General features: G+C 41.6%; 1 protein-coding gene across 1 annotated transcript in view; it reads left to right on the top strand.

The window, feature by feature from the left end:
- GRIP1 (glutamate receptor interacting protein 1) overlaps positions 1-27,431 on the top strand; it is a 177,205-nt gene that overhangs the window by 103,691 nt on the left and 46,083 nt on the right. Inside the window, exons 12-14 of the mRNA XM_032593792.1 lie at positions 1,710-1,889; positions 14,710-14,779; positions 16,525-16,670. Of these exons, the coding sequence (XP_032449683.1) occupies positions 1,710-1,889; positions 14,710-14,779; positions 16,525-16,670 (396 nt within the window). The remainder of the gene's footprint in view (positions 1-1,709; positions 1,890-14,709; positions 14,780-16,524; positions 16,671-27,431) is intronic.

Below are 27,431 nucleotides of genomic sequence, written 5' to 3'. Positions count from 1 at the left end.
ATATTTTTTGCTTTCTTGCTTTCTTTTCTTAATGTTTGTTTTTGAGAAAGAGAGAGAGAGAGAGCATGAGCAGGGGAGGGGCAGGTAGAGAGGGAGACACAGAATCTGAAGCAGGCTCCAGGCTCTGAGCTGTCAGCACAGAGCCAGATGTGGGACTCGAACTCACGAACCTCAAGATCATGACCTGAGCTGAAGTCGGAAGCTTAACCGGACATTTAATGTATTTTCTTTTCAGCCTTAACTCTAACTGAAGGTCTCCCAGACTGTTAAAGGAATTTTAAGAAGAGTCTATTTAAGAATATGTAGCAGTTTCCTCTTTTCTCCAATACTAGTCAGGCCCTGGTAAAATCAGCTGAGTTCTATCCAGGGTTGAGATTCAGCCAGCTCCACTGATTCTCTCTGTTGCTACAGTGTCACCTTACCTCTGTACCGGTTGGACAGGATCTGAGCCAACCTGCGCCCTGTCCCAGTGCCCCCTGCCCTCCCGTTCCTCCCCGGGACCTCCCAGAGCTCCCCATGATCCAGAAACCTAAGCACAATCCTTGATGCAGTTGGGTCCTCCGGGGACCCTCTGTTCCAACCTAGCAGTCAGCGTCCAGTCTGACTGGTTGTGGCCAGTACCCTTCTGGCTGCAAAATATTTTGAGAATCACTCTTGCTTCTACCTCTTGAGGGGTACTTTTCACTGTTTATATTACAAATTAAGGCACCTCCTATCCCCCACCCCCAGCCCCTATCAACAACCATCGCATCAAACTAAAATTTCTCTTAAAACCTATTCCCCTAGCTACCTTCAAGAAACAGTTGAAAAAAAGAATTGCTGACTAGGTAATTCTGGAAAAATATGGTTGAAGAGAAAAAAAAAAAAATATATATATATATATATATACACACACACACACACACATATATATATATATATATATATATATATGTAAAACCAGACCTATGATTAAACTTTAGTATACCTAAGAATTACCTGGAGAGTGGGGCACCTGGGTGGCTCAGTTGGTTGAGCATCTGGGTTCGGCTCTGGTCATGATCTCATGGTCCATGAGTTCTAGCCCTATGTCAGGCTCTGTGCTGACAGCTCAGAGCCTGGAGCCTGCTTCAAATTCTATGTCTCCCTCCCTCTGCCCTTCCCCGCTCGCTCTCTGTCTCTCTCAAAATAAACATTAAAGGGGCACCTGGGCGGCTCAGTCGGTTGAGCCTCTGACTTCAGCTCAGGTCACGATCTCACGGTCTGTGGGTTCGAGCCCCGCGTCAGGCTCTGTGCTGACAGCTCGGAGCCTGGAGCCTGCTTCAGATTCTGTGCCTTCCTTTCTCTCTCTGCCCCTCCCCTGCTCACACTCTGTCAATCTCTCTCTCAAAAAATAAACATTAAAAAAATTTTTTAAAATAAACATTTTAAAAAATCTGTTTAAAAAAATCACCTGGAGAATATGTTTAAAATGTAGACGTCTAGGCTTTGTCTTCAGAAACTCTGATTCCATAGATCCCAGATGATTCAGGAATCTGTTTGTAACTTGCATTCCAGGCAAATTCGATGCAAATGTTGCCTGAATAACACTTAAGAAATACTGAACTCAGCTGTTGCTGTGAAATGCACACAGTTACCTCTGGGCAGGACATCCACTCTTAACCAGGAATGCAATTTATCAGGATTTTATAGGCATTCATTTACTTCAATTCCTACAACTTGAACTTCAGACGATTATGATACAAGAATCCCTGATGCATTTCCATTGATTGGTGCTCCATTCTTCCTGGTCACCTACAAACGTACTCTTCTTTGTTTTGAAATTACAGAGTCTGTCATCCCAAGTAGTGGAACGTTTCATGTAAAGCTCCCTAAGAAGCATAATGTGGAACTTGGAATAACCATCAGTTGTAAGTAAAAGTGACTTTTTTTTTTTAATGCAGCATTTAAAAAAGACATTAGGAAATTGTATTGTCAAATGGCTTACAGGTGTGAAAAATGTTTTAAGTGTCATTGCCAAGTTTCTCTGTAATGTTACAAACATACAGAGCCACTCACACCTCTAGCACTTTAACTAGTGGTGTAAATGTGGCATTTACTTAAACTGTCTCCAATCTTATGTTTCTTCATCTGTCAAATGGAAATAAGGATATCTACAAAATATAGGATTGTTTATACTCTGGTTTCTCTTCAGATCGCATAAATCTTTCGCCTTTTACAAAATATAGAATTGTTTGAAGTATTATGTAAAATAACATATTTATATACCTAGTATGTAGGTATATAACATATTTATATACCTAGTATGTAGGTATATAACATATTTATATACCTAGTATATAGGTATATGACATATTTATACCTAGTGCAGTCCCTGGCAAGTAATAAGTGCCCAATAAATGTGTCTCACCCCCACCATGAATAATTAAATGAGCATATAAATGCATATAGGTTCCCTACATTTTATTATATTGTGATTAAGTCTTCACAATAATCCATTTCACTAACAAAAGTTGCATTTATTTCCTTTTAAAACTATCCTCCTATCTGCCCACTATGCATCTATAAGCCATTTTACAACACTGAAATATTATCTGTTAATTTAGTAACTTTCTGAATTCCTGCATGGTCCAAGGTGTCTGGGTAACCAAACCAAAAAGAAAAGCAGAACTATAAATGTGTTTAATTCCCTCCTTTCCTCGGGCTCTAGATGAATAACTGCTTTGGTAAAACAGCTTTGAAAATTTCAGCCCCTGTTTATAGAATGGGAATTGAAGTTTTTATGCTGTTAATATCCATAAACTAGGTTCATCCACAAATGCCCCAAGAAAATGAAGCAAATGATTAATACATGAAGACCAAAGAGGCAATGTTTGTGATCAAGGAGTGGTCCCTTCAAGAAAGAGTGATGAGGTTACATCAAGGCACTTTATGCCATGCCTCGCTACACTCTGTTGGATCGCATTTATGTCAGCGGTTAAGGCAAAAATAGTTCTCAACTGGGCAGTGTGAAATGGGGGCTGTCCACTGCAACGTTGACAATATAAATGCAACACTGAAAATGAAATTTCAGTTATAACCAATACATCAGACAGATCTGGCGCAACACTAAAAATAGTGGACCTACAACACAGAATCAGTGTTAAGGACAAGAAGCTATGTGTATGAGAGAGCACCTGTACCCACCTCCTGAACGCCAGTGTGGCCTCCTGGGAGAAGAGTAGGACCGAGGTGTCTACATGCCTCTCTATGATATGTAGAAAGGTGAGATGGGATTTGGAAGACTCTGGACCTCTTCTAGGTACTACTGAAGTCACTTATGCCTTTAACTGGGTTGCTTAGCCTCTCAGTCTGTTCATCATGAAACGGGATGCGGTTATTCTCTCAACAGCGCTGGTTACTGAAATTAAGGGAGAACTCATCAGAACTTACTATTCTAAAAATGTTTGGGGCTCAACGTGGCTGCTGCAACCCCCGTGTAGCTTCAAAGCTGCTCTCTATTCTGTTTATTCCATTCCATGTATTTATTCCTTCAGAATTGGCTATGAAAACGGCCTCTCGGGGCGCCTGGGTGGCGCAGTCGGTTAAGCGTCCGACTTCAGCCAGGTCACGATCTCGCGGTCCGGGAGTTCGAGCCCTGCGTCGGGCTCTGGGCTGATGGCTCAGAGCCTGGAGCCTGTTTCCGATTCTGTGTCTCCCTCTCTCTCTGCCCCTCCCCCGTTCATGCTCTGTCTCTCTCTGTCCCAAGAAAACGGCCTCTCTTGGAGTAGGGCATAAACTGCTGGCTTCTCACAGAGGCGCACTGTCCACTCCGTTCTTTCTTCCCTTTGCCTTCGTTAAATAAATGCGTCCTGAGCGCCTACCACGCCTAGGCCCTCTGCTACGTTTTGAAAATGCACTCCCTGTCCTTAGAGATGTGTATTGCTTGTGCACAGGCCAAAGACACCCACTGCTCAGAAGCTTCTATTGCCACATAGTCATTTTACTTCCAAATTTTAAGTGGGAAAATTGTCTTTATGGTTTTTCATACAATCGATTTAGTCTTTTTTTTTAAGTTTATTTATTTATTTTGAGAGAGAGCACGAGCAGGGGAGGGGCAGAGAGAAAGGGGGGGAGAGACAGAGAATCCCAAGCAGGCTCTGCACTAACAGTGCAGAGCCTGACATGGGGCTCGAACCCACGAACTGAGAGATCACGACCTGAGCCAAAGCCAAGAGTTGGATGCTTAACCGACTGAGCCACCCAGGCACCCCTGCAATAGACTTATTCTTAAAAGTTGATATACATAGGGGAGGAGAGTAGGGAGATGGACAAAATGGGTGAAGGGGAGTGGGAGATACAGGCTTCCATTATGGAATGAGTAAGTCATGGGAACAAAAGGGACAGCATAGAGGATATAGTCGATGGTATTGTAACAGCATTGCATGGTGACAGGTGGTGGGTGGCCACACTTGTGGTGAGCATAGCATAACAAATAGACCTGTCGAACCACTGTATTTTACACTTAAACTAACCTAACGCTGTGTGTCAACTATACCTCCGTTTTTAAAAATTTAAAGAAAAAAATTGATATACACAAAAGCGTAGTTTAACTATAAAGGAGAGTATCCATGTAGAAACTAATCCTATGATATATTCTTTTTTTTTAAAGTTGGCACTTAGCTGCTTAATCTTTGAATACACTTTGAATACACTTCGACGTGTATTCAGGTACACACAAGTACAACATATTTTATTCATGTGAAGAGTCATTTAAAATTATGCTTTTTGATGGTGTTATACATGTATTAAGCATTACATTTAATACCAACAATGGAAACTACCCCAAAACCCCCACAAGAACGGCCTGACTTTTAGCCAGCGGTAAGCTGAAGCGGTTTATGGAAGCTACCAGTAGGATGCTATTCCTGGATGTGACACATAAGCTTGTCAGACATGCTTGTCAGCCCGTCTATGGAGCTACAGCTCCATTTATGCAACTTATCGCCATACTGAGTTTGTGTCTCCTCATGGAAAATACTTATATTTTCCCAAATGAGAAAACAGAATTTACTTTAAAGAAAAAAAAAAAAAAAAGGCCAGGGGCACCTGAGTGGCTCAGTTGGCTAAGCACCTGACTGCAGTCCAGGCCATGTTCTCACATTGCATGAGTTCGAGCCCCACATTAGGCTCTGTGCTGCCTGCCAGCTTGGAGCCTGCTTTGGATTCTATGCCTCCCTGTCTCTGCTCCTCCTCCTGCTCGTGCTCTCTCTCTCAAAAATAAATAAGAATTTTTAAAAAGGCCAGAATCCGTGTTTATTGTTATGAAATAGTAAACTCCTGAGGCCTCACACAGTTCCTGACGTATACAAGGTGCTTATTTTTTTTTATGTTATTTTTTTTTTTTTGAGAGAGCAGGGAAGGGGCAGAGAGAGACAAAGAGAGAGAATCCCAAGCAGACTCTGCTCTCCAAGTGCAGAGCCCAATGCGGGGCTCAATCCCACCAACTGTGAGCTCGTGACCTGCACCAAAATCAAGAGTTGGAGGCTTAACCGACTGAGCCACCCAGGCGCCCCTACATGGTGCTTATTTAATCCCTCTCTTTGTTGAGTGAATGAATAAGGAGTCCATCAGAAACAATCTTCTAGTAACTATCTTCTACTAACCACTGTTCACTCCAGAAAATGAGCCTTTGAAGGAGACAGTGAATATAGATGTTTAAGCAAAGGCCTTTGTGTGAGCCAAAGATACACTAACTTGAAAAATGATTAAGAGCAAGCTTCAGAGCCTAGACCACCCCACTCCTCGATTCTCTTGACCTCTCTGTACCATGTTCTTATCTATTAAATGGTGCACTTGCTCGCTTCTTGATAGCATGGTTGACAAGATTAAATGAGTTGGTATACGCAGAGTGCCTAGAACTGATTATGAACCCTAACAAGTGTTCGTTATTATGATGATTGCTATTTATCTTACATATAGAGCCTCATGAAATATTTTAACTCAAGCTGTACCGCACACAATTACGGCACTTGGGTAGGAAACCAAGGGATGCTGTTCTCAAACACACGCAGGTACTGTTAGTGAAACTGAGGCAATGCAGGGCTTTATTGACGTATCTCACTATCTTTATACAAAGTCCTCATCCATCTTTACCTTGTGGAAACCTGAGTGCTAAGAGGCAGGCCCTCATCTCGGGACGCATTCCACCGGCGCCTTTTACACTTGGCTTAAGCCTCACTCTTCATACCTAATTGACTGAGAAATGAGCCTCTCTGACTTTGGATGTGGTGAGCAGTTTTAGACTAATTTTCTTCAGTTCCTGATGAGACATTCATAGCACATTAACATCAGGCATTACTTTTATTGATGTTATTGCTATAACATGGAGCAATTTATTATAGCAAATAAAGTGGAACAGCCTCTCAGAAGGATGGGGTATAGGACAACATCCTAAAACTCTGACAGCTCAGCCAATCAGATGCCAGAGCGCGAACCCTCTAACACGGCCCGGCTGCCTTCCAAGCCAGAGAGCCGCGGCTGCCTGTCATGCGCGGTTGTCAGTCAAGTCACGTTGATATGGGTGTTTTCTTTTGCTGTTTTACTACAGTTTGTATCTACTTTGTACCAGGCATGGAGATAAGCAATTTATGTGTGTTCTTACATTATTAATCCTCAAAGTGGCCCTGTGGCATCAATGCCCATTTTCTAGAATAGAAAGGCTCAGCTGGGTAACCTGCCCAAGACCCAGAACTCATCAGGGCCACACGGGATTCAAACCCATTCTGTCTGACTTCACATGGGTTTTGCTGCCACACCACCACCCATCGCTGCCTCCACCTGATTGATGACCCTTCCCGCATCCTATATCAGAAACGCAAAAGACAGCATTTTGTGAGTGGAGTTAATTTGTTGGCTTTCTTTTTTAGTTGAGACTGAATTGTTTTCAGGAACAAAGCCTTGCTTTTTTTATTTATAAAATCGTAAAGCAGCCTTTATGACAAGCACAACAAATCTGTCATTTCCCCCTTAAGTCTTAAACGTATTTAAAGAGAATGGCTCAAGTTTTTTGCCAACTTTGCAATAAAAATTCTACTCACTGCTCCATTTCAAATCAAATAACTTGTTTTACTTGCCAGGTGTCATATATACAGTTGCAAGTAAAGCTGAATGAGTGTGTGTGTGTGTGTGTGTGTGTGTGTGTGTGTGTCCAGTGTAGTTTGGACACGTTTCTAGTCCCTTTGAGCAGAGTACCTTGACTAGCAGCGTAAGATCCATGAATAGCTAGTTATTATAGAATGTTCTTGGGATGCTTTGTTGAGTCATATTTAATTAGCTCCAGAATTCAGAAGATTTTACCTGTCTTCTAATACAGACGAAAATTTTTAAACAAAAGACAGCGTCATTTTCTACCTCTTCCGACAACTGTTTGAGAAGCAAAGAATACGTGTTCACTTTAAGAGTCAGTTCTGATAGTGAAGGATGACTAGTGGGTTTAAATCTTCAGAGGTCAAAAGATGATAGCTTGAACGCTGGCATTTAGCTCTGTTCCCACCCCATACCGTTTTTAAATGACAGTATAAGATTTTTCAAAAGGCACAAAACCAAAAGGAGAAGGGGAAAATAGTTAACGGCAACCAAATTTGTTTTTTGGGTTTTTAAATATATTTTTTAATGTTTATTTATCTTTGAGAGGGAGAGAGAGAGAGACAGAGCATGAGTGGCAGAAGGGCAGAGAGAGAGAGAGAGACACAGAACCCAAAGCAGACTCCAGGCTCTGAGCTGTCAGCACAGAGCCGGAAGTCAGATGCTCAATGGACTGAGCCACCCAGGCGCCCCAACAGCAACCAAATTTGGAAGTGGCAGAGAAGATGGAGCAAGATGAATTTATAGAAGCAGAAGGGAAAGCTGACAGGGAACCTGGTTTGCATTCAAAACTCCCAACAAAAGCAAGACAGTGGAGTCAGGAACTTCCAGCAGTGAGAGTGATGGTAGAGAGGAGACAGGAGGAATGGTGGGAAGTCTGTTAATTATTCCTAGATGCCTTCCCCCAGCCACCACAGCCAGAACCTAGGTCCATTCTCTGGAAAGCATGACATGGAGGGTCTCCGGACCAGCTGAGTGTAGCAATACCACTCTAAAAACAGGTGAGGGGAAAGTGTATATACCGAATATATATAGGGAAAGTGTATATACTGAATATATATAGGGAAAGTGTATATACCTAAGACTGCCAGCCTTCTTCCCCTCCGAAGGCTCAAACAAGCTAGGTGGCCAGGCTTAATACCCTCAAAGTGGGAGAAAGAATCAGGGCCATGTGACCCAAAGAAACAGCCTGGCCTGAACTATCCCGGGAAGACCACAGGTACACCCAGCTTTCAAACAGCCTTTTAGGGGTGCTCTCCTTAATGTGAACAGACAGCTATGAAAAAGCAGACACCTGAGGAAAGAATCTAATATGCAAGACTGTAACCAGAAACAAAAAAGAAAAACAGAAGCCGCACATTCAGGAAGGAGAAAACTTTAACAAGGAAAAAGCTTTCATTAACATTAGTGACAACCTGTGATGTTGCATCTGTGGGAGGCAGGAGACGACTACTAATATAACATAACATACTGAGGGGGACAAAGAGCTCTCGGAGCATAATGTGGCAGAAATTATAATATTGGAAAATGAAGCTGAGGGAAAAGTCCAGAAATGAGAACAAAACAAATAAATGAGGAATCTAGACTAGAGAAGAATTATTCAGGCTGAGTCCAAATGACACAAAATCCAAAGAATAGCCATTACAGAATGAAAGAGGAGAGAAGTAAACTAAGTGTTATTAGTTTACTAATGTCATTAGTGTTAAGAAATAAACTAATGCACGTTAAACATTTTAAGCGTTTATTTGAGCAAAAATAGATTCGAGTCAGGGAGTGCCAAACTGGAAGTGGTTAGGGGCACTCTACCCACAGGAGCCTGGGAAGGACACATAAGGGAAGTGCAGATACAGAGAAAGGAGATTATTGGTTGGATGTAGCCGAAAGCCCAGTTGGCTGTTTGTGATTGGTTTTCCTTAGCTTTTTGATTGTGTAACCTTAAGACATTGACAGGCTGAGATTTTGGTTTGCTTCTATAGGCCAGCACAGCATTAGAGCCACCTCAGTCTAATGGCCTCCATGTTTAATAAGCGTAACAAAAGTCAAGAGAACATCTATCTGGGTTCGCAGGGTCTGTGGGAAGGAAGTTCCCAAGATCTGGGTAGCAACCCTAGGAAGCAAACAGCCCAGACAGGTTGTGAACCTTTGCTAGAATCCCTCATCTGATTATATAGTATATATAGTATATATAGTGTGTGTATATATATATATATATACATATATATATATACATATATATGTAGCATATATAATATATAGTATATATATAGTATATATAGTATATAGCGTGTATATATATAATATATAGTATATATATAGTATATATAGTATATAGTATACTATATATACATAGTATATATGTACTATACATATATAGTATATATAGTATATATATTGTATAATATATATAGTATATATATACAGTGTGTGTGTGTGTATATATATATATATATATATATGTTTAGTTGTTTAATGTTTATTTGTTTTTGAGAGAGAGAGACAAGAGCATGAGCAGGGGAAGGGCAGAGAGAGGGGGACACAGAATCCGAAGCAGGCTCCAGGCTCCGAGCTGTCAGCCCAGAGCCTGATGCGGGGCTCGAACCCACAAACCGTGAGATCATGACCTGAGCCGAAGTCTGATGCTTAAACGACTAAACCACCCACGTGCCCCTGATTTTACATATTAAGAGGAGCTTTGTATAATCTGGGAAATCTGAGGAGTTGGATTCATGATAAAGCCAAGAAAACTAAGCAAACAAAGACACCAAGACAACAGACAACTACAGGGAAAACATGTCCTATGAAAAGGCATGGTATGTGACATGACTCGTCTGTGAGTACTGTTTACATAGTCTGAGGAAAATATCGATCTTATGAAAAATTAAGAGAAAACTGTGTTGGAAGAATGGGGGGAGCCCACAGGACAAGCAACATATATGAGTGTGGTGTTGGTATAGAGCGGGAGAGAACGAACTCCCCATCTTTCATAATAGAAGGTCAATGACTAGCACTGAAACGTAATGAAATAGTAACAGTTGTATGTTACTTACCAATAGAGCAACAGCCAAAAGTTGCACCTGGGGAAGTCGGAAGTAAAGGGCTGCTCTTGCAGAAATCTGACACGTATAATTTTGATATAAAAAGTAAAAAATAGAAACGCAGATTTTTGAGAAACAATAGAGTAGGTAGTGTCCTCTTGAGGATCAAGAATGTACGTCTGTGGGCAGCATGGAAATGTCGGTCATTGTCATGTTATACAAACAGGTACTTGTGATTTAGGATAAAATTTCTAGGGACCTCCCCTTGTTGGATTGCGAAACAGCTGTCGTTGCTCTTTCTCTTTTGTCCTAGGCTTTCAGTTCTGCACATGTGACCAATTGATACTGAGATTTCAAGCACTTGTGAAAGCATTTTGGTTTTCTCAGAACTTTAATAACCATGCGTTACCCTTCTTTGCTAGGCCACACCCCTGACCCTTTAGTGTAACCTCCCCACCATATGATGTGCTTGTATGGCCTTCCCAGTTGGAATCACTTGGCGGAAAAGAGAGCTTTGTGCCTAAGAACTTCATGAGATTTAACCGGCCCTGCCTCTCCTTGCTATCCAACTTCTCTGGGGTTTCATGGCCAGTGGCCAGAGCAGAGCTATCTAACTCAGAGTTGGTGTTCAATAAGTATGTTTTAAACAAATGATTCTGTGGAGATCTCCAATCAAATGTGAAGCACTGAGTGCTGGTGTATTCTCATTCAAAGGGTCACAAATTCCGAAGCCCTCAGGGGTGAGGCAAGTCAGTGAATGAGACCCATCCAAGTGAGGACAGTAACAAATGGGAAATTGAAGGCTCCATCCAAGGGAGGAGTTGGAACATGTCCAGTGTTGATAGATAATCATTAGAGTGAACGCTCACGTACACTTGCTTATGCACCGGTCCAGTCGCTTTAATGTAAAAACTCAATCCTTATAAAAAAAAAAAAAAAAAAAAAAAAAAACACCCTCTAGGTAAGTACTGTTATTATTCCTCATCACCATTTGGACATGAGAATACTAAGGTACCTAAAGACTATGTCCTCAACTGCACATGGCTAATAAGTGGTAGGGCCAGGATTTTGAACCCAAGCATCTGGCTGCCAACTCTTGGCTCTTAATCACTATACCATATTGCCTCCCTAATTTTTTTAAATTTTTTAAAATATTTATTTTTTTAAGTAATCTCTACACCCAACATGTGGCTCAAACGCACATAACCCCGAGATCGAGAGTCATACGCTCTTCTGACTGAGCCTGCCAAGTGCTCTGCCTTCCTAATTTTTTAAAAGAAGTTACACATGAAATCTACTAACTTTTAATTTTTTTTTTTTTCAACGTTTATTTATTTTTGGGACAGAGAGAGACAGAGCATGAACGGGGGAGGGGCAGAGAGAGAGGGAGACACAGAATCGGAAACAGGCTCCAGGCTCTGAGCCATCAGCCCAGAGCCCGACGCGGGGCTCGAACTCACAGACCGCGAGATCGTGACCTGGCTGAAGTCGGACGCTTAACCGACTGCGCCACCCAGGCGCCCCAAAATCTACTAACTTTTAAATGCTGGCAACTAATCTAGCTTTTTAAAGCATCACAAGGCTCTTGGATCACAAGGATGCTTGGTTTGTGACTTCTTCTCAAAGAGTGGAGAATTAAAACATGGTACAGTAAAACCTTGGTTTGTGAGCATAATTCATTCCGGAAACATGCTTGTAATCCAAAGCACTTGTATATCAAAGCGAATTTTCCCATAAGAAATAATGGAAACTCAGATGATTCGTTCCACAACCCCAAAATATTCATATAAAAATGACTACAATACTGTCATATAATACCAAATAGTAAAGAAAATACAAAATATAAAGAAAAATAAACAAATTAACCTGCAATTACCTTTGAAAACCTTCGTGGCTGGTGTGAGGGGAGACAAGAGAGAGGAGGGTTATTGTGTAGGACGACTTTCACTATCACTAACAGAATCATTGCTATCTGTTGGCTCAATGGGACCTTTTTCTTTCCATGCATCTTTAACAAGGAACCTATCCGATGACCTAGAATGAAGCAAAACATTCCTAAGCTTACTCTTGAATGGGAAAGTAAAGGACTGTCCATAGTTGCTTTGAAATGACAAAAAAATACACTCGTGCCAGTTGTGGGCACCTTCCAACGTTCTGAAAAATCACTGCTATCTGCCAAACACCACAGCCTGAGATCAAGCATCCGAGCATGGGAGGTGATCACCCATAATCCTGCAGCAAGAGAGAGAGAGAGAGAGAGAACCACCATTGGCTCACTTGTGATCACCTGACGTTCGGTGTCACATCCTACTCGAATTGTGAGACATCTCCCGTTTATCAAGTTAAAACGTATTAGAAATGTGTGCTCGTCTTGCAGAACACTCGCGGAACAAGTTACTCACAAACCAAGGTTTACTATACTAGGGTGTGCAAACAATGACTGGGCTCCCAGAGCCACATTCATTTAATATGCCTGCTAGGCATGGTACTGACGGTGACAGGAGCTCATACAGATTTGGACCCACTTCCGGGTTCGGCTTTATGACTCCAGTGCGCATCTACCCTGATGAATTTTGCAAGCCTCGGCTATGGTCTTGGTTAAAAGAAAAAGAGAAGAATCTAGTAAACGTGAGAATGGCCACCATATGTGCCTACACACCATGATGACTTTCAAGCCTCTCTGCAAAGCTGTGTGGGTTTGTCCAGGAGGTCCCAGTGCTAGTTTCCTCTGCTGCAAAGATGACAGAGATGGGTTTGGTGTAGTTTGTTGTCTCCACTATTGTTTCATATCAGACCATTTCAGTGGAACATGGATTTTATTAAAAACCAAGGGAAACATTGAGTGCTCTACGATGTTACTACAGCTCAGCAAAATACAGTGTAAATTCATCGGCAGATGCTAGAAAAGTTGTATTTTCTGGTGATAACAAAGTTTTTGTTTTTGTGCCCTATGCCCAAAACAATTTGCGGTTATGAAATATGACATGTGTAAAAATGCTCAATGTTTCTATTTCTCTAGCGGAATTATATCAGATCATTGAGTGGAGGTTTAAATTATGAATTAATTGTAGTGAATAGAATGTTTTGCATACTTTGCTAGAAGCTAAGAATAATGATTGAATGAAGTCCCATTAACATTTACTATGGACTAATTTAGACAGCGGGTAAGGTATTGGTATATGTGTTTGCTTTTTTTTCAATGTTGTGTTGAGATATTAAACCATCTGTTCCTGAGTATAAACATTTTCCTGGGATTCAGATGGGATTATGGGATATGATATGGTTCTATGATTATTATGGGGTGATCAGCCTGTTTATAATAAAATCTTACTTTAGGGGCCTTTTAATGATCCTTAAAAGGAAATCACAACATACTTCAAACTGGTAAAACCTCTCCTCTCAGAGGCGAATTGTTTTTTTTTTTTTATAAATGTCGGTATGGGTTATTTTAATTATCAGTCTCCTACATTAAATGTAAACCTTCTAGATCAAGATGGTATTTTTGTACTTATGTGAGCTGTAGTTCATTTTCAGGATTAAATCTAAGGTAGACTCAATACCAAATGTATTGAGTCTCATCAGATGGAAACATCCCTAAGAGAAGTTATAAAGCCCAAAACTGACCACTGTGCAGGATAATGGAATAATCTGTAAACTCGATAAAAGTTACATGTATATATTTAGAATATGCATATGTATAAACATGTAATTAAGTCACACCAAATATTTACTATTCTCAGTAAAACAAAATAGTCACATTCCAGAACATTTCAGAGCATTCTAGGTGTGAACGTGTGAGCAAAATTTTAAGATTTACTGTCTGTCTAGCAAAAGATTTCCTTCTGAAAAAAAGAACTTTAAATCAGTGAATCTCATCCACTTTCCAGCCCCATCCACTTGAGTAATATGGCATGGTCCCATAAAAAGTGCTGTCTCCTCACCAAAAAGAAGGGAAGGGAGAAAGGAGCACATGTGAATACCCCTAAGGGGAGCCCCCAGTTGTGTCTGATACTCTCCAGTTGGGGTGTTCACCTTTCACCTTTCTCTTGGGAATCACAGGTTGAAATAGATTTAAACCTGATGGGAAGTTCTGCAGTTGCTTTCTCCAACTGCAAATTTAAAATGATTTTGTTTTGGGGCTCCTGGGTGGCTCAGTTGGTTAAGCGTCCATCTTTGGCTCAGGTCATGATCTCACGGGTCATGAGTTCAAGCCCCGTGTTGGGCTCTGTGCTGACAAGCTCGGAGCCTAGAGCCCGCAATGGATTCCATGTCTCCCTCTCTCTGCCCCTTCCCCAGCCCACACTCTGTCTCTCTCTCTGTCTCTCTCAAAAATAAACAGTAAAAAAAATTTTTTAATGGCTTGGCTTTTGTTTTTAAGTTTGTAAATACTTCCAACACAAATATCTTTATATCAAGAAGGTGTAATGTGCACATTTTCTAATCTGTTTGCTGAGCAGCTTTGCTTTGCATACAAACTGTACCTGCATTAACCATTGCTACAAACTGGAAATGTACAGTGTGGGTGAATCATGGGTATAAAGATGTGACTATTCTAAATCTATTATTACAGCACCATCCAGCAGAAAACCAGGAGATCCCCTTGTCATATCAGATATCAAGAAAGGCAGTGTGGCACATAGGTAAGGAAAATGAATTTTCTGGTTCATTCCAAGGCATTTCTTTTTTTTCTTTTTTCTCTTTTTTAAGTAAACTCTATCCCCAATATGGGGCTCGAACTCATGACCCCAAGATCAAGAGTCACATGCTCTAACGACTGAGGCAGCTGGGTGTAAGGCTTCCTTAATTAAAGTAGAAGTGACCCTTTCCACACCCAAGGTAGACCTTCCTAATGAATCATTTTCCAGACAGCCACTATTAATTGATTATATTCAACATTTCTCATGCAATGACTGTGTAGCTCTCCCACCTTATTTATTTATTTTTGTACCCACTGTAGACAATAATCACCTGAAAATATTTGTTAGGGTCCTTCCCGGATCTATCTTAGGCTCTCCTTCACTGACTCTCTTCATTTTCCAGCTAAGAAACTGGAAGTGGTCCTACTTATGGTCCCAATTATGAAACACCCCACATAAAGATAATAGCTTGTGGGAGAGCTTTGCGAGATGCCCGAATGTCCTCCCTAGCCAAGCCAGATCCCTGAGCCTAGAACAATGTCCTATTTCGCCCATATACCATTAAACTCAGGGAGTCTCAAACTTTCAGTGTCACAGATCAAAATATTTTTAAATGTTTGGGAATACTTATATAAGACATAACTTTCTATTGTCCAATTGAGACTTAAAAAAAAAGAAAAGAAACGCTTCTATTATCACAGTCATTTCATTAAAGAAATACTCTAATGCTCAAAAAGCAGGAAGGACATTGTATGGGTTTAGGTATATCGGGATAGGCTCAGATGCCATGACAGGGAGGCTCATAAACAGACTGGGTCAGACAAGACTGCACTGTATCTCATGTGACAGCTGGGAGGCAGGCAGGCAGTGCAGGACTAGGGCAGCAATCCTGCCATCCTCACCAGCTTGCTCCCATCATTGCGGTTTTCTAGCCATGAAAGGGAAGTGAGAGTGGTGTCGAGGGAGTCTGGGACATGCATCTTCAAGGAGCGACCCAGTAGAAGAGAGAGGAGATTAGATGCAGGAAAGCAGTTAGCAATCTCTGCCACAGACATAATGCATGAAAGATAGTCCTTCCCAAAACATAACCTTCCTTACAAATATGTATGTGTGTGCATATATGCACAAACACATATCCATTCTCATTATTTTTCTTATTTCATGATGGACCTTAAATATTTTCAACAGACCTGCAGAGGTCCATGGCCAGTGTGAGACTCTCAGTGGCCACCTCCCAGATAGGTAGCATCAGATTCACCCTTTCTCCCTATGGCAGCCACAGTGTGTTTCCCGGGACAGGTGGAAAGGGCAGGGACACCAAGACTCTGACATCCACTAAGTCTCGCCCACCATCTCTCAGCCCTCTCCTAGTACCTGGAATTGCCCAGGAAGAAAAGGAGTGCACCGATGCGGAGAAGCATGAGGACTCCCAGTGTCTGTAAACCTTGCCCCTTCACCTCCCTTCCTGGGAAACTTAGAATTCCTGAGTGAAGCTTATATAGCTGTCCTCGACGACTTGAAGAAACCACTTAAAAAAAATGTTTTTAATACTCTGAAATTTGGTGTCATGGCAGCCATCCAAAACAAGACTGGAAAAAAAGGGATTTGTTCATAAAATGCAATTTAAAAATAGCTGGAGGACGTCTTTCCCTCTAAAGACTGCCATTACTGCCACACTCTTCTTAATGCCTCTTAAATGACCAGGGTAAGTGCTCATTCATCATGTGTCGCTGTGCGTTTACTAACAGGACTGGCACCCTGGAACTGGGGGATAAATTACTTGCGATAGATAACATCCGGCTGGACAACTGTTCTATGGAAGATGCGGTTCAGATCCTCCAGCAATGTGAAGACTTGGTGAAGCTCAAAATCCGCAAAGATGAAGATAATTCAGGTATTGATAGCCTTCTTAGTTACGACTGACTTCTCTGACTGCCCGTCTGTCACAAAAGATATGACATCTTGATGTTTTACTTGCGACAGCTGGCTAGTGACTTTGCAGCAGAGTCTTACATAGTTAAAGGGGTCTTTCAATTGTGTGTTAAGAGGGTACTATGAATTTTCAATAGGGGTGCTTTTAAATTGTACAGTTAAGATTTTTATTATACAACATTATTGCAGCTGTATCAAAGCAATGTTTAAAAATGAAAACTAAAGCATCACCCAATACTACCCTAACACAATGGAACTAGTCATTTTCTAGTTGATATTTGTATTACATAATCAGTGTGTGTTACACCTTCATAAGCACATTACCCACTTTTCAAACACTTAATATCTACCATTGTCTGCCTGTAATTTATTTATCATTTTTCTCTTCTTACTTAGATGGCTTCCAGTTATTGTAGATAATACAATCACAGACATCTTTACGTATGGATATCTTTACTCAACTCTTCTTCTTTTGAATTATTCCCTTAGGAAATATTTTTAGAAGTAGAACTGCTGAGTAAGAGTAAAAAGGAACTTCTCATGATTCCTGATGAGTCTTGTATCATGTTTTCTTTTTTTTCTTTAATTATTTTTAATTCTCAAGTTACTTAACATACAGTGTAGTGTTGGCTTCAAGAGTAGAACCCAGTGATTCATCTCTTACATATAACACCCAGTGTTCATCTCAACAAGCACCCTCCTTATTGCCCATCACCCACTTACCCCACCCCACCCCCAACAACCCTCAGTTTGTTCTCTGTATTTAAGAATCTCTTATAAGGGCGCCTGGGTGGCTCAGTCAGTTAAGCATCAGACTTCGGCTCAGGTCATGATCTCACAGTTCATGGACTCGAGCTCCACGTCGGGGTCTGTGCTGACAGCTCAGAGCCTGGAGCCTGCTTTGGATTCTGTGTCTCCCTCTCTCACTGCCCCCCCCCACTCGCACTCTGTCTCTGTCTCCAAAGAATAAAAATAAAAATAAAACATTTAAAAATTTTTTTTCCATGAGGTAGAGACTTAAAAAAAAGTAAAGAGTCTCTTATGGTTTGCCTCCCTCTCTGTTTCTATCTTCTTTTTCCCTTCCTTCCCCTATGATCATCTGTTAAGTTTCTCAAATTCCACATATGAGTGAAACTATGTATCTTTCACTATAGAAAGCTTATGAAAGACATTGAAGAAGACACAAAGAAATGGAAAAATTTTCCATGCTCATGGATTGGAAGTATCCTGTTGTTTTCTAAAAGGGCTGTATTCATTGGTAGTGTTTCCAGTAATGGAGGAACACAATGGGACAGGGCTTCTCAAACTTTAAGGGCCTCAGAATCACCTGAAGAGCTTGTTAGAACACAGTTCCTGGATATTACACCCAGATGAGGCCCGAGACTCTGCATTTCTAGCAGCCTTCCTACTGTGGTCCAAGGAACACAATCTGAGCAGCAGTAGAGGGTCTTTTATCTGATTATGATAAGAACCTAGAGCTGATTGAAAAAAGTCCATAATGGAACGACGCAGTTTATGTGGGGAATTAACAGAAAATGATAGCTATGGATAGCATAAACATTTAACTTAAAATTTTACCAATCTCAGGGGTGAAGCCAACTTCTTTGCTATGAATATCATTCTGCTGATCATAGTTACAAGTCTTTTTACTTGTTTGGATTCCTAAACCATACATATAATATACAGCTCATGATCTCCAGTTTTGTTTTTGTTTTAATATAGTGAAAATTTAAAGAATTTAATCTGAATATTTACTCCATTTAGGTTTTTTTACTTGCCCAATATTTTCAAGTTTTTCTTCTACAGAATTAACAGTAGATTTTTGCCTAACGACCTCCCTTATTGAATCTTTCCAAAGAATTTGATTTTGTTTTCATAGAACCACTGTACTCATGTTTCATAGGTTATGTGAGATTCATCAGATTACATAGTTACAAAAACTAGTAAAACTAACATCAACAAGCTTGGGAATAAACAAAATTGACTAAATTTTTAAGCTTACAACACAATTGTTAGCAGGAACAGAGATTCACAGAGGTACTAGAGAGAGAGACCTATTACACTAGAGCATTCGATGGCATTGTAAGGTACATTTTAGGGGCACCTGGGTGGCTCAGTCTTAAGCCTCCGACTTCAGCTCAGGTCATGATTTCGCAGTCTGTGAGTTCGAGCCCCATGTCAGGCTCTGTGCTGACAGCTCAGAGCCTGGAGCCTGCTTTGGATTCTGTGTCTCCCTCTCTCTCTGCCCTTCTGCCACTCATGCTCTGTCTCTGTCTCTGTCTCTCTCTCTCTCCCTCAAAAAATAAACATTCAAAAAATTCAAAAAAAAAGGTACATTTTACAAAGAGGATGGAGAATCAGTTAATCCAGTAATGGTTACAGAGAGAGTGGTTAAGAGAGCTTCGTTCCAACCAAAGACGAGTTATTGTCAGTGCTCTAGAATCTTCTATAATTAAGCCATCTAGATCTAGAGTTTGTGGTCATGTGGTTTTGATTCCTATCCAAAGCTAAAACAAACTGGTAGTTGCATCCATCAGCAGAGCCGGTAAGGATGATTGTCTTTAAATATATTTTATAACCAATGTTTAAAATTTTCCACTCATTATTTCTCAAGCAACTGATTTTCTGTACCAACGTTTGCATTCTTCTCTTTACAAGCATGCTTCAGTTGCACTTTCTTTGGGGGATTTATTTCCAAAAAGGATAAAGCCTCAAGCATCAGTCTGGGCTGTGTCCTAGTGAAGAGGCAACACTCTGTGGAGAAACCCATTTTGTATGATTTGCCAAGCTAAGCAGATCTCAGCCACCTTCCTTGCAGAGTAAAAAACCCAAGCCAGAGATGAATATGTATAGTGCTCACAGTTGGCGGTGTTCCCAGTTCCAACACCAGGCTGTGCAGACATGTCAGGCAGGAGGAGTTCCAGAAACAATAACTGAGCACTTGGAGAGTCAGGTCTTACTTTCAATTGCTTCTTTCCTTCAGTTCATCTTTCCCCCCTTTCCCCTTTCACCCTACAATCCCTATGCCTAGTATTATGGTAATTATCATGCTTATTAAGTTTTTTTTTATTTTTTTAGGAGGCTGTATTTTTATTTTATTTTATTTTTTAATTGTTTAAATTTATTTTTGAGAGAGATTGAGAGAGAGAGAGAGAGAGAGAGAGAGAGAGAGAGAACAAGCGGGGCAGGGACATAGAGAGAGGGAGATGCAGAATCCGAAGCAGGCGCCCTCCGGGCTCTGAGCTGTCAGCACAGAGCCCGACGTGGGGCTCTAACTCGTGAACTGCGAGATCATGACTTGAGCCGAAGTCAGATGCTTAACTGACTGAGCCACCCAGGTGCACCAAGGAGGTCCTATTTTTAAAATTCCAAATCCTTCCGTTGAAAACTGTGCACCTACCCAAAATAAGACTGTAAGTATAGATGTGAGAGACATATTTACCCAAACCAGATTTTCTCGAATTGGCATATGAAAATATATACTCATTCAGACATGTTTTTATAACAGACCACTATTTGAAAATTACCATCTGATCATTGATTTGGAAGAATTTAAGTGTTTCTATATCCTCTTCCAACATGAGGATGTAAAGTACTGTATAACTTGAGTAGCTGACTACTCTTACTCAGAGCAGAGCAAGGAGTGGGGGAGGAAATGATTCAAAATGAGTTAGTTCAAGGCAGACTATGTGGTCCTAAAGAGCACAATGCTTTAAGATCAGGCCTGAGTTTAAAGTCCAGTTCCACCACATTTGAGCTATGTGAGTTTGGGCAAGCTACTGAACCAATCTGAGATTCCGCTATATTTTCAGTAATGTACAGACAGCAATACTCGCCTTACGGAGCAGTTGTCACTTAGTAATGGAAATATTTACTGGCACAGTTGGTGTTCAATACATGGGGACTATTTTTATGGCTACTGCTTCCTAAAATGCCTTTCTCCACCTTTGTTCTTATCATTCAGCAAGATTTAAATGAATGGGAAGTAAGCATTAATCATAACAAGTCACTGATTTGGGAAGTTTGATGCTGTGCTTAATCTGAAATTAAACTGGTGATGTGAATTATTACCATCCTTGGTCTCAGTGTTTTAAAATGGCAATATTCAGCATATAGTCTCCACTCCCTAAAATGTTGTTCATATTCATGTTGGACTTTCTGTACTCTGGGAGTCTTCCAGTGCTTTCCTTGACCCTGCCCCCTCAATCCTTGTTGCTCTCATCAGTTGCAGAAAGTTTATAACCACACGTGATAGAACTTCTTTTCCTAAGCTAGCAATACTGCAGTTGGGTTTAATAGCTGTGGCTTCAAAATGTGGGCACGTCTTCCCGTTACACTAATTTTATTGCTCTGCCTTGTACCTTACCCAAGGAGATGGTAGAACTACTCTCAAAATTGTTAAAGTCTTTGTTTTCCATTCAATCATGCCATCGGCATGTATTTGATGTGTATGAGGTGTTAGGGTCAGCCAGTTCTTAGATTAAAAAAGACACAATCGGGGTGCCTGGGTGGCTCGGTTGGCTGGGTGTCCAACTTCGGCTCAGGTCATGATCTCACAGTTCATGGGTTCGAGCCCCACGTTGGGCTCTGTGCTGACGTCTGGGAGCTTGGAGCCTGCTTCGGATTCTCCCTCTCTCTCTGCCCCTCCCCTGCTCATGCCCTGTCTCTCTCGGTCTCAAAAATAAATAAAACATTAAAAAAAAAAACCAACACACAATCCCTGCCCCCAAATCAGTCACCACCTTATATGAGACACAGAAGAAAATAATTGATAGTATGATGAATGGGCTAGGTGTAAGCACAAAATGTTAAGAGAATATGGAGGCATCCATTTGAGCCTGGGGAGCTCAAGGATTTCTAACCACTTTGGTCTTGAAAGGGTTTGGGAGGTGTTGTTAGAATTAACCAGAAGACAGTGAGCCAAAGCAGGAGATCAGAAAGCATGACACATCCTAGTAACAGATGTAGCCGGTGCACAAATTATGTGTAAGGACTCGGTAGTTGGCAAGTAGAAAGATATACTGAAGCCAGACCATTACAGTCCTAACCCATGTTAAGAAATTCAAACCTTACTCCAGAAGCCAATGGGAGCCATTAAAAGACTTAAAGCAGGGGAGTGAGGCCATAGTATTTGGTCAGTGATGACCCGGTTGCCATTGTTTAGTGAAGAATGGGGCACACTCAAGGGTCTGAATCAACTCTTGTTTCTAGTCCAGCCTCGGGGGCCAAGAGAGTGAAATGACTAAGAGCTCTAGGCTAGCTTCACAACTGACAAGCTGGGAAACGGGAAAATTAAATTCTCTGAGCATCCGTTTCTTCATCTGTACATGTCCATTTAATGCCTATTTCACATGGCTGTTTTCAAGCATCCAAGGAGGTGATACATGTAAGCGTGCAGCAGTGATGTGTGGTGCCTACTAGGGCTCAATGAATCCTAACTACCAGCTGCCAGTATTAGGATGCTTTTACGTTAATCTTAGCTTTATTTTACGATGTCCGAATCTTTTGGAACCCTTGGAATGGTAGGGATTTGCCTCCCTCCCTCCCCGCGATGTTCAGTGACCATCCTGCCTTCAGGAGCTTTTGTGTTTGTCATCTTTCATTACCACAGGAGGATAAGCCAAGTAGAGCCAGATGGCTCTTGCCTGGGTCCAAGGCTCCAAAACAAGGGCTGTTACCCAATCCTTAGGTCCCCAAAGATGCAAATAACCCTCTTGAAATAAAATCTATTGTCTTTTTTTGATTGTGCCTAGATCCAATGTAAATGAAGAGAGGGAGAGTGGCTAGCCGAGAAGCAGCCCTGAAGCAAAACAGTTGAGAATTTGGGGACTTGAAGGAAGAAATAGGTGGAGACTTGCAAATGTGTGTCAAATAATTCCTAAGGGCCTGTGTGCTCTGTATTACTGCCTTTGTGCCAATCAAATATATAGCTGTTAGCGATTTCTCTCTTGATCTGCAGATCAAGAGACCTCTCTTATAATATAGAGCATGTTTTCAGAAACCATAAATGCAATATTTTACCTCCATGGGCTCTAATTTATATAGAGAAACATTTCCAGGCTACAGTTTGTCCCATCAAAAGCAAATTACCTTTATGCCTTTCCAAACAGAGCCTTGTGCACAGATAGCTTTAGTACCAGTGAAATCTGCCCTTCAAAGATTTGAGCTTTTATTTTTTTTTTTTTCAGTAATTTCCCCTAGCTTTTCTCCCCCTCAAATCTAGACTGAAGTAGCAGAAAGTCCCCATTACAAGCAAGCAAGAATGATCCTTGCTGTGCTAGGAGCGGTGGTTAAGGGGTGGTTTTGGCAAAAGACTGGCTTCAAGAAAGAACCTATAATAGATTTTTAAAAAGGGGGGCGGGGGGGTATCTTCCCTTTTTTCATGCTTGATCTCAGAGTAATGGTTTTATTTTTTTAAATATTTATTTATTTGGGGGAGAGTGCAAGCAGGAGAGAGGTAGAGAGAGGGGACAGAGGATCCAAAGTGGGCTCTTCGCTGACAGGCTTACATCAGAGAGTGCAATGTGGGGCTTGAATTCATGACCTGAGCCAAAGTGTGATGCTCAACTGACTAAGCCACCCAGGCGCCCCTCAGAGTAATGGTTCTCAAACTCTAGTCAGAATCACCTAGAAGTCTTGTTAAAACACAGATGACTGGGTTCCTCCCCCAGACTTGGGGATTCCTATAGGTCTGAGGTGAAGAGAATGTGTATTTACAACAAGTTCTTAGATAATGCTGAAGTTCCTAGTCCCCAGACTACACTTTGAGAAGCACAGTCACAAAGCAGCATAATGTGGAGATGTGTGTGTATGTATATATATGTCTATGTATATGTGTATGTATATATTATATATACATATATAATTATCATAACAAAAGAAATTCAAATTCTCCTCTCTGACACTCAGCAACTCCTTGGAGCTCCGTTGGTACACTATTTAGTGGCCAGATAAAATGACCACACAAGAGTAGGAAGCTGTAAGGGGTGTTGTTCTAAATGGTTTATTTTCTCAGTCCTGTCCTCCAAGAAACATAGCCATACTCCGTGAACTGAATTCTGTCGCTTTTAGTTGAAGTGAACTTTGATTGACCTGTACGTTTATGCATTCCAAGGGCTCTCTCCCAAATCCAGGCCCCCCCGTGTGGTCACAGAAGCAGCTGCCATTATGGATTCAAGCCGGATAGTGTTTATTTGGTTAAATAGTCAACACTCAAGACGCCCGAAAATAACATTGTAGATAAGTAACGCTGCAATTTTGCATCTGTTCTGTGGTCCCATTAATTTTCTTAACTAGAGCCGAGCAGAACTAACAAGTAGGCCGGCCCCCTTTCATGTCTTTCGCTAATAGTTGTAAACCTTCTGTTGCGATATAAAAGCTTCTTATAATATCATTAACATCTGTTTGGGCTCACTTTGAAACTTACTGGCGATCCTGCATTTTTGTCTTCTCAGAAAGTTTTTGTTCTGGCTAAACACTCCCGTTGCTCCTTTCTAAGCTGGAGCAGCCTCAAGGAGAGAGGGTCTTGGAATGCTTCCACCTCCAAAATGGCCTGAGCATGAATGGTGGTTATCACCCTCCTAAGCTGTAGGACCTTACAACTGCCAGTTGGGCTAAAGCCCGAGAAGACAGATGGAGTGGGAAGTGTAGCCTGAAGCTGACTCAGACACTCTCAGCGCTGTGGAGGGAGGATGCTCTAGGTTTGCTGGTCCCCACGGTGGCAGCCCGGGTCTTACTGTCACTCTTTGAGTGAGCCATAGTTGGGTTTACATCACCTTGCGGAAGAAAACCAGACCTCAGAGTCACCGGGACAGTGACTCACGAGGCTCTCTTAGAGACTGCGTCCCTCGGAACGGTGACTCGGGCTAACAACATCCGCTTATCCTCTCGCTCATTTGTCCAGCCGTTTACCAAAGTCCCCGGGGTGCCAGACATTGTTCTGGGGATATGAAGACAACATGTCTATTTTCAAGGTGATCCTATTCGAATGGCGGAGACAAGTAGAGAAATCATTCAAACATAGAGTGAAAAGTATATACTAGAACATGCATGCATTCTTGATGGGGGCAAATATTGGTTCTCAGGGAGCAAAGAATCTTAGACATTATATTAGAATGGTTTGTGGCCCTTCAAAGCTCAACCTTACCTGACTGAATCCATTCTTCAGATTTAATTTCTCTTGTTACAGAGAATTTAAATTGAATTGAATGTTTCTCCTTGAGGAGGGGAACAAGAATGAAGAGGAGTTGAGAACACTGGTAGAATACACAGGAGCTATGGGATCCCCTGGAAAAGCTGCTGGCCCCAGCCCGGTAACCAGGAAGCCTTCCTGAAAGACGAGACCCATGAGCCAAGTCTCAAAGGAAGGGTAGGAATTCTCCGGAGAAAGAAAGGCGTTTGTGCGTAGGGAGTAACACATGCCAGGTTGAAGATGTTAGAAAAGCACTTTTCTAACTACGCTTTAAGGAGCTACGGCTGGTTCAGTGAGGAGAGAAGTTAGGAGATGGGACTGTGGTGGGAGAGGGGGCATGACCCTCTGGGGACTCAGAGGCTCCAGCTCAGCTCATACAAAGTGGTTGTATTTTATTCTCAAAAGAACTGAGGAACTACAGGAAAGCTTCAAGTAAGACAGTAACATATTCAGATTTATGCCTTAAAAATATTCTGGGAAGAAAAGAGGAGGAATTGTCTATTGGCAGCACTGGTGAAAATAGATGTGGGGGAGGGGCAAAGGCAGGAGCCCAACCAGGAAAACAATTTAGGAAGAAACTGTGAAAAAACAGGGCAGAGCTGAGGTGGGGGCCTCTTCTAGAGCGAGTGTCGGTGGGAAGTTCTGGGAACGTCGCCTGGTGGACAGATGGCTCATAAGGGTCTGGATGAGACAGTGTGCGTGCAGCCACCACCGTCTGTGAAAGTAAGGAAGCCAGACTAATTAAATAATCGTTTACTCAAGGCATCCATGAGTGTTTTCTAAGGAAATTTCTACCTTTTTTTTTTTTAAGTTTGTTTAAGTAACCTCTACACCTGAGGTAGGACTGGAACTCGGGACTCTGAGATCAAGAGTCGCATGCTCCTCCAACTGAGCCACCCAGATGTCCCGATATTTTTACAGTTTTCGGGCGTCTGGGTGGCTCAGTCGGTTAAGCATCCGACTTAGGCTCAGGTCATGATCTCGCAGTTCGTGAGTTCGAGCCCCGCATCCGGCTCTGTGCTGACGGCTCGGAGCCTGGAGCCTGCTTCGGATTCTGTGTCTCCCTCTCTCTCTGCCCCTCCCCTGCTCCCGCTCTGTCTCTCTCGCTCTGAAAAATAAACACAAAAATACTTTTAAATAAATAAATAATAAAAAAAAAACAATTTTATTACGAAAACTTCAAATGTATTTTTTAAATGGAGAAGAATGGTGGCATGGACCATCCAACACCACCAAGCATCATGGACCATCCAACACCACCAAGCATCAACAACTGTTAACTTAGGATCAATCTTGCTATACGGCTCCACTCTGATCCTAATTTCCCCACTCCACCCACACACTGAATTACATTGAACAAATTCTAGACACCTATCACCCCACCTTATAAATACTCTTAATGTATCTATAAATGATGTTCTTTTAAAGGATTTCTAAAAGATGTAGCTCCATATCATCACAGTTTAAAATATTAGCAATAATTCCTAATATCATCCAATATTCATTCAGTGTGCCATTTCCTTGATTTACGTGTGTGTGTGTGTGTGTGTGTGTGTGTGCATATCATTAGTTATGTAGGTAGAGATAGATAGATAAACTGATAGATTGATTTAAAAACAAAAAAAAAAACAGGGGCGCCTGGGTGGCTTAGTCGGTTAAGCGTCCGACTTCGGCTCAGGTCACGATCTCGCGGTCCGTGAGTTCGAGCCCCGCGTCAGGCTCTGTGCTGGCAGCTCAGAGCCTGGAGCCTGCTTCGGATTCTGTGTCTCCCTCCCTCTCTGACCCTCCCCCGTTCATGCTCTGTCCTCTCTCTGTCTCAAAAATAAACATTTACAAAATTTTTTTTTAATAAAAAAAACAGTTGGTTTTAATTTGGTACAAAAAACCTACTCATTGTTTTTGGTTGAAATGTCTCTTAAATATTCCCTTTCTGGTCTTTGTTCCTGACAATTTACTTAATGAAGAATTCAGAAATAAGCTTCTATTTCTGTCATAATCTAACATAGCCTCACTTCTTCCTGTTTCCATCCTAACGTGACAGATAACAGGAGTGTGTCCTTCCTCACTAAAATACTGCCATTTTTTTAATTGGCATCCCCGTCACAATTTAAACTCATCGAGTGCCTTAAGAATTGACGGCTTGTTATTGTGAGGCCTCAGCTGCCTACTTTAAAAATGTCCCTACATAAAGTGGCCTGTCTTAAACCCATTCACTCTATTCTGGTGTTATTTTGCCATCTTTGTGATGCAAGTTGCAAAACTGTCAAAAACAAAAAACAAAAAAACAAAAACAACAACAACAACAACAAAAACCACCCAGGGCACTCACTCTGGATCGCCTAAAGAAGAAGTGAAATAGAACCAGCTTTTCCACCTTTTCCCAGCTAGTGGGACTGCACCCAAGCCCAGCTTCCTATAGACCAGTGGTTATTTTCATCTGGACTGAAGTTTTAACTGAAACTTCCAACAGGTTGCTGGGTTCCGGTGCTGGGCAGCTGCCATTTCCCACAACTCCCATTAAGCACCGGTGGC

The sequence above is a fragment of the Lynx canadensis genome, chromosome B4, assembly GCF_007474595.2.
Source record: "Lynx canadensis isolate LIC74 chromosome B4, mLynCan4.pri.v2, whole genome shotgun sequence".
Classification (NCBI taxonomy): domain Eukaryota; kingdom Metazoa; phylum Chordata; class Mammalia; order Carnivora; family Felidae; genus Lynx; species Lynx canadensis.
This window is presented reverse-complemented; position numbering and strand designations above follow the sequence as displayed.